Source organism: Syngnathus scovelli, chromosome 2 (assembly GCF_024217435.2).
Source record: "Syngnathus scovelli strain Florida chromosome 2, RoL_Ssco_1.2, whole genome shotgun sequence".
NCBI classification, from domain to species: Eukaryota; Metazoa; Chordata; class Actinopteri; order Syngnathiformes; family Syngnathidae; genus Syngnathus; species Syngnathus scovelli.
This window is the reverse complement of record NC_090848.1, coordinates 21108782-21117037: the sequence shown is the minus strand read 5'-3', so window position 1 is coordinate 21117037 and position 8256 is coordinate 21108782. Positions and strand designations below refer to the sequence as shown.

The 8256-nt window shown below is 41.1% G+C and overlaps 1 protein-coding gene across 1 annotated transcript; it reads left to right on the top strand.

The window, feature by feature from the left end:
• The first annotated feature begins 6035 nt into the window (after positions 1-6035).
• LOC125989164 (chymotrypsin-like elastase family member 2A) lies at positions 6036-8171 on the top strand. The gene is made up of 7 exons (XM_049755237.1): positions 6036-6079; positions 6183-6286; positions 6464-6561; positions 7252-7377; positions 7468-7604; positions 7717-7862; positions 7943-8171. The coding sequence occupies exons 1-7, from the start codon at positions 6040-6042 to the stop codon at positions 8132-8134; spliced, it is 843 nt and encodes a 280-aa protein (XP_049611194.1). The 5' UTR covers positions 6036-6039; the 3' UTR covers positions 8135-8171.
• Positions 8172-8256: the final 85 nt, after the last annotated feature.

Sequence of the window (8256 nt, the reverse complement as noted above, 5' to 3'; positions counted from 1 at the left end):
TTCCGGACTCTGCTGTGCATCGGGAGCGGCTAGCGTGCTATCACTCTTATTATTCATCTTCTTGTGTTATTTTTCCTGTGTTGTTTACTTGTATGTGCATTGTGAACTCTGTCTTGTCACCCTGGGATAGTGAGAGACGTAATTTCGATCTGTTTGTGAGTCTTGACATGCGGAGGAATTGACAATAAAGGAGACTTTGACTTTGATCAATGTCAACCCTCAAAACATAATACTTTTCTAATGCTTTGTCCTAGGACCCTTTTGACGCACGTTTGTTGTATTGTTGATCAATCCAGTTTCTGTTTAGTGACATTTGCAGTGGTTGAATTAGCTAGTTAAGGGCAGTGCCTAGAATTCACCGTATCAAACTATTTTTATTAATTTCTCCTTTTTGTACCTGGCTGGTTGTGGCAATGTCACAGAGGCAATCAAGCTAAAGAATTTCTATGGGTTTTTTTTCATAGAATACAAGAATGCCTGCATTAAAATGAAGAGAGGATCGATGGGACTGTCACTACCAAATAGTTTGACTTTATTCCAGGGGTTTCTCCTTGAAGCCTGTTATGCGAATGAACATGCCATCCTCAGATGTTCCTCTGAGTTTATGACACAAATGACTTGGCAACAGTAGCATAGAAAGAGTGAAAAAAGCACTTCGAAGAATTGCAGGTGAGACTAATATTAACCAATTATCTAGAAGTGGTAAGAAAAAAAAGAAAGAAAATACAGCAGAAGCTATTTGTAAATGCTTCATATTTTCTCGCTTTGTTAAAAGTACAAATGTGAAATGAATCCAAGTTTTGCCCTATAACAACATTTTGTTAGTAACGGAGGGAATTTGTGTCTTTTTGAAAAAATTCAATCTTGCTTTTAAAGTAGTTAGGGGAGTACTAGATGCATTTAAAGCCTTCACTTTGAGTTAAAAGATGTTGAAAGAATGAGGCAGAGATTTCATGCTGTCAGTTTTTGACAACGAGGGTTTTTTCTTAAAAACGTTTAAAGACTATGAAAATAAACAGCCTATTCTGACCAATCAGGGTTTCCGCATGCCTCATGCCACGGAAAACCCAAACACGCCGGGGCTCTATGTGGCAGCTTGTACAAAAGGGTAACGAGCAGGGAGACGGCAAACGAAGGAGGGGCGAGAGATTGTAAGACTATTAGTATCAGTGATGGCAGTTTTTGGTTTATCACTTAAATTGTGGTATCTTCTATACGCATATACTATATACATAGGATTGCTCAAGAAAAATGTGACCCAATTGGTTTTGTACAAAAAAAGGCTTGTCCAATTTTTTAACCCACCTCTCAGTTCTGAGGTGGAGGGGTCGATTCCAGCATTCCTATGTAGAGTTTGCATGTTCTCCCTGTGCCTGCTTGGGTTTCCTCCAGGTACTCCAGGTCCTCTCCCCACTGCCCCTCCCTCCCAAAAAAATGCATGGTAGGCTGATAGACCATACCAAATTGTCTGTAGGCGTGATTGTGAGTGTGGAGTTTTGTTTGCCTACGTGTTCTCTGCAATTGTGTACGTACTCTGCCTGCCGCCCGAAGACTGATGGGATCCAGCACACTTTGGGATAGCTGAAATACCATCACATATATAGAAATAAAAGTAAGGGAACTTACATTTTGCCTTCTGTGGACTGCAGAGGTTCCAAGCGATGCGAATCCATGTGGATCAGTATGACTTCTGGAATATTCAAAATTTTGCAGAGGAAATAATGTGTTAGTTTAGCAAGACTGGGTGAGAACCAAAGAACAATTTAACCGAAATGTTTAGTTTTTTTTAACAATACATTAAGGACAACAACAACAATAACAACAACAACAACAAATAACATGTAGATAGAATATGGAGTGAAACAAATATGTAACAAATACCTTTCCCTAAAAATTCAATTGATATATTGTATGGTAAACTCTAATTTTAGAGAGTGGGGGTTAGCAACAAACTGGATTTGCCCAACTTTCAAAGTAGTTTAATTTAATTTATTTTTAAAATTCCCTGAATCGCTTTACCTCACGAGGGTCGCGGGCGTGCTAGAACCTATGCCAGCTGACAGTAGGCACTCTGAACTGGCCGCCAGCCAATCGCACGGCATATAAAGGCAACAAAGCACTCACAATCACACCTAATTTAGAGTGCCCAACAAACCTACCATGCATGTGTTTGAAATGTGGGAGAAAACCCTCGCAGGCACGGGGAGAACTTGCAAACTTAACACAGGATGGGCGGAGTCGAAATCAAACCCACAATGTCAAGGTCACTGCCTAACATATATATTTTCAGTTAATTCTATTCTACATGTTTTTGCTGTAGACGCAAACAGCACAAATTGGATGGAATGGCCCGTAAATTTAAACTTGTCTGTAGTTCACATTTACTGTACTGAGTATCCAAGAGTACACGGTGGGGACTCGGGAGACCAATCTAGCTCGATACTTAAGAAATTTTATCGTTTATGAAATCAAGTGAAATCAAAACCCCTTTGGCAATGGAAAAGTGTGACAGTCCTTGATATAATTAATGGTAAACAAATCGTGTAAAAACTACAATACCTACTCATCTGCGCTATCCCCCTGTACCTCTGGGCGCATCTAATTGAAAGCAATCTTGAGCTGCGAGGGTTCCGTTTCTTCTCTAATCCAGTCCAGTGGATATAAGGATTGGGGGTCTCACATGGTCTCAATTATCCCCCACCCCAGAACCCTGGATCCCCCTCCCTACTCACTACCCATTTCACCAAGGTGCTCCTCTGCCAAAGCGCAGGCCCAGGTCCTTTTCACCAGTTCATATTATTAAGTACATACTGCAGAGTTCCTGTTCCTCACCGGAGCCTGGAGATGTTATCTCCCCTGCTGTCGTATACAGTTACCTCCAAAATATTCCATAAATTAGATTGGGATTGGCACATCATATCATATAGAGGTGGAGGCCAAGGTGGTCAGGGACTGGTTAAGGATGGGAGGGTGGAGGGGCGCTGTTGAGAATCCAGGAAGCAAGGCAACAGACTATGAGGATCCTTCGGTGTTTATACTGGATTGAGACGTGAGTGAGGTCATTGGAAAGGTGAAGGTGAGGGCGCTTAAAGGCTTTGGTGGATAAAGCAAATCCTAGTCCTATACGGAAAAAGTTGTTTGTCTGACGAGAGTCAGTTGGAGCTTTATTTGGGTTGAGAGAAGGAGGTGGCAGAGCAGCAGGTGGCGGTGAGGGTGTTCAGGTTTTGTGTGACTGTGAGCATGCATCAACCTCTGATGACTTCTTTTTCTAGCTCTCAAGAGCTTTGTAGTGAGCCTCTGGACCCACACATATCTAATGGAAGGCAGAACCTGTGTGGTCGGCACATTAAATGATCATTCTTCCCTTGGAGGGACATCGAGTCACAAGAATCTTTTCCAGGAAGATGTTTGGGTATAAAATAATGTTGTTGTTACTTTTTTTAGAAGCAGCAAATAATAGAAATATAGAGAATCCGTCACAGGGTCCAACAATACTTATGATCATAAAACCTTGATTCATTTCTTAATATTATGGAAAAGTCAACATAAAAAATATATATACATTCATTGAAGTATTTTTTTCACATTGTCAAAATACTCCATGGATCAAGAATTCTGACATATTTTGCCACATAGTTCAAGCTATGCTGTGAGAGACCGACAGATTATACAGCTGGACAATTTGTCACTAAATCAAGTTTAAGACAGGAGGACTGCCTCGTCCAAACTCACCTCAAAGGGCATTGTTGACGAGTAATACTGCAGTAGACATAGAAAGTACACATTGATTCATCAAACTATCTGTAAAGCAGTATCATGATGGCCTAGGGCAAGTAGGGTTATTTCATTGTTTTCAAATGAATTTTCACCAGAAAGGAAATGCCCTTGGCAAACGTGTCAGTCAAATGTCTTCATCTGCTGAATTCTCTCCCGAAGCTGGACTGTCATTTCTTGACGTTGAGTAGCAGTCAGTCTGTGTTTGTCTGTCCTCCACTTTGGAACATGTGGTTTTAGTTACACAATGTTATAATGCTCAACAATGTTTCTGCCTTGGAGCTCGGCACACTGCATAAAGGCTACTTTGTCCCATGATGCCCCCCCCCCAACACACGCACACACACACACACACACACACACTCACTCATGGTGATGATGACTTCATCTATATGTTGTTAAAGCCATGTCGATTAGGGTGCTCACCCTTCCTGCTTGACCAGCACACTTACCAAGTTTGCGGTGCATTGCAATATTGGAACCACCAAACTCGAGGTCTGACACACTTTGGTATTCATTACACAACAGTACACAAAGTAAAGCAAAAGGACAGAATTTCTGTCATTTTAGCTTTGGTCAAACATTTTAGGTTCATGTTTGCTATTTCTCAGAACCCTTCAAAGATTAGATATTTAAAAAATTGATAATTTAATGATTATGCTGCCTCACAAGTTCAACGGCAGCCCACACTTCTTGTGTGTTACGATTGTAAGATACTTAATGATAAGAAAATGAGACTCCAAAACTGAAAAAAAAACCTGAATAGAACAATGTCCCTTAGCACCAGGACTTTATGGACCCTGTTTTGAGCCTTCAGACAAAAGAAACTCAACAATCATCAATGACTAAATAATTGATGAAAAGTTCCCTCTCAGCGTTCAACTTGAGCTTGAAGTACACATACTTGATACAGTTGCGATGTAGTCAAGGAGACTAATAAAGGCCATAGACGCCAAGTGGTTTACTTTTTTTTTTTCAAACCATTAAAATTTAATTTCTAATCTTACTACATGCAGTAGTATAGTGGTGTCAAGTACAGTGAGTAATCAAAATAAAATTATGCCCAGATAAAAATGCTTAAGTATTTCCACAAAACCACATGCAATCATTTGTCTCCATCTTGTGGCGAACTGCAGTACTAGTAAAGAGCCCGATTGATGTGTTTTTCTGCAAGGCATTTTACTGAAGGATGTTGACTTGTCTTTTGATTAACCCTGTGCTCAGGAACAGTACTAAAATGCTGTTTAAGAGACTTTCTAGCACGTCCCGCAATGAACATCCAACGTGCAATCAAGATTGACATCTTGATGGAAACAGGGCGACTCGTTGGCACATGACTAAATAAAGACCAAATGTTGGTTTTAGAAGGGGGTTGGTGTGTGTGTGTGTGTGTGTGTGTGGGAGGGGGGGGGGGGGATTGTGAAGCAACTTAGGTATCAACATTGAAAGGTTATCTGCCAAGGCCAAGCTCAATGGGAACATCACAGATGCTTCAGTCTAAAATGGCAAATGGTCTTTCACTTGCCTACCATACAAGGCAAAGCATCTCACACTGACTTCTCATTCAACTACTGATGACACAGCATCAGGAGCAACGGTATCTTGCTCAAGGACACTTCAGCATGGTCACACGGGCTTGGGATCGAACCCCCAGCCTATGGGGTGGAAAACTACCAAACCACTGAACCAAAAATAAAACAACAAAAAGATTACAATACACTGCATATATGTACTACCCATTTAGATGTCAAGTGTTCAATATTATTAAAAAATAAATAAATAAATAAATAAATAAATAAATAAATAAATAAACGAGCTACACTTGGGGGTAAAATGCATTTTATGGATGTCAATTACGTGTTTTGAAAGATTCAAATAATATATTTGACTTAAATCGCAAATTACAATCGTGTGACCAAGATAAAGGGAGACGCACAAAAAACACATTTTAAAATAAAAAGTATATTCTTTGGTCAAACTATATCTGTTGATTCCATTTTTTGAATAACTGAAATAATTGACATTTATATCGTAATGAACAGATTGCATCTGTATAATATAGGACATCGTTCTTTATGTTTAGTGTTTTATTCTATTAACTTCTCATTAATGAACACAATTAATAAAACCAAAGAACCCAATGTTCCCTCAGAGAAGCAGTGATGGGAAAATGCTTTCACTAACCACATGTCAACCCCTCCCTGCTCGAAATCTGTGTGAATTGCGTTGTTTTTCTGAAGTAAGCCAGTTGGACACAGAGCAGCCATGAGGAAGCTGCTTCTTCTCACTTTAATGGTAGCTCACGGTAGGACCCAACTACAATTAAGCATTACGGTTTATTGTCAATATTTTGAGTGCATTTTGTTAAATGAAAGAAGTTTGTGCAAGTTTGTGTTTATGCCCAAAAGGAACATTTAATTGTGTTGCTGGATGCGGCCTTCCCGCCTACCCTCCTGTGCTGGGTCGAGTGGTAGCAGGAGTGGACGTCAAGCCACACAGTTGGCCCTGGCAGGTGATGTCTCACTATTGAGAGGCATTTGTCTGCATCAATTGATGATATCTGTAATAATTTTGCACTGATTTAAAGGCCACATGAGTTATTCACAGATGGGTCCTTTTTTTGCAAGCTGCCATGGATCAAAAATAGGCATTTCATACTGTTTGCCTGCTATGTAATCGTGTTGTGCAGGTTTCCCTCCAGTCAGACAGCAGTGGGCGCTGGAGTCATGTTTGTGGGGGAACCTTGATTGCATCAGAGTGGGTCCTCACTGCAGCCCACTGCGTTAAGTAAGACTGACTAAAAACTATATGAACAAGTGCACAACGCAAAAAGAACTCAGTCGGTAGGGGACAAAATGCACAATAATGCACAAAAGTACAAAATAACAAAGAAATACTTACTTGAGAGAGACAACTGTGATGGAAATCAAGCACACAATCAAACAGGACAACCAGCAAAATGCAACATTGGGGTGGCCAGTTTCCATCTCCTTAAATAGCCAGCTCATGAGGCTGCCAAACAGGTGTGTGCCAGAGGCTACGCCCATCCACCTGGCTCTGGCAGTGGAAAAACACTGCACAGTTAGTAACAGAACCAAGAACCATGACAGCTCCAGCAGTCAATTGCTTGTTTAGACCAAGCAGAGGGAAATAAATATGAAATCACTCAATTCTGAGGGAAAGAAAATACAATCAGCTTGAAAATTTTGATTCTCAAAATCAGCAGCTGCATCTTTTTAGTCTGCAGTTAGGCGATCACAATTTAGAGAGGTGAAAATAAATAAATAAATAAATAAATAAATAAATAAATAAATAAATAAATAAATTTAAAAAATCCTAGACTTTAAAAAAAAAACAAGTGTAAACAAGAATTACTACAAGCAGTCCTAAATCATCATAAATATGGATCACACACAAAAAGAGTCAATATTTCTGTCTAATCTCTCAAAGGAAACACTGTCATGTACCCTCCCACAGTGGCCATTACAACTACAGAGTGGAAATGGGTAAACACAGCTTAACGGCGAGTGAGGAGAACTCAGCAGCTCGGTGGGCCGCGCGGATTATCACCCACAGCCATCCACATGACTTCATATCGGCAGGGCCACATCCGAAAGTGAGCTCTCGTTGAGGTGTCAGAACTTTTGGTTTCACCAACAATCATTCGCTTAGTATGTCCTGTGGCTTTTGCAGCAACGACATTGCCCTGATCAAGCTTTCTACCCCCGTGGTCTTCTCTGACACCATCATGCCATCCTGCCTCCCACAACGTGATGCCGTCCTTCCCCATGGCACTGAATGCTACATAACTGGCTGGGGTCGGTTGTCCAGTGAGTACGCAGTTAAGGGTCATGTGTCAATTGTGCTCTGCTGAGTGGCTATTCAGAAAGCTCAAGCAATAGCCCCTAGTTTTACTTAGCATGTCTGTGTTGTTTCACTCAGCTGAGGGTGCACCAGCTGACATCCTGCAGCAGGCTCTCCTGCCCGTGATCAACCATGACACGTGCTCACAGCCCGAATGGTGGGGCGTCCTGGCAACCGACAAGATGGTGTGCGCTGGTGGAGATGGCGTCACTGCTGGCTGTAATGTGAGCTAAAAGGGAAACTGCAAATCAAGTCATCGAGATTGTAAACAAACATGTAGGATTTTTTGGTGCATGATTGACAGGGAGACTCTGGGGGTCCTTTGAACTGCCAGAACCCTGATGGCTCCTGGACTGTACATGGTGTGGTGAGCTTTGGTTCAGGGCAGGGCTGTAACTTCTTCCAGAAGCCAACAGTGTTTACTCAAGTCAGCTCCTATCTGGATTGGATTGATAGAGTAAGCAACGCATTTTGTGGCTCATTTCCACATGCATAGCCAAATGTGAGGTAGATAAAAAGCTTTGTTTGAGCAAAACCAGGGTGTGTATGTAATATGTTTTCTCTTGTGTCTGCAGGTTGAGAGAAACTACTAATGCGGCTGTTCAAACTTATGTCATT

Coding starts and splice junctions, on each gene's coding strand:
- LOC125989164 (XM_049755237.1), top strand. CDS start 6,040: ATGAGGAAGCTGCTTCTTCTCACTTTAATGGTAGCTCACG. Junction 6,287..6,463: donor CACACAGTTGGCCCTGGCAG/GTGATGTCTCAC, acceptor CGTGTTGTGCAG/GTTTCCCTCCAGTCAGACAG. Junction 7,605..7,716: donor TGGCTGGGGTCGGTTGTCCA/GTGAGTACGCAG, acceptor TGTTTCACTCAG/CTGAGGGTGCACCAGCTGAC.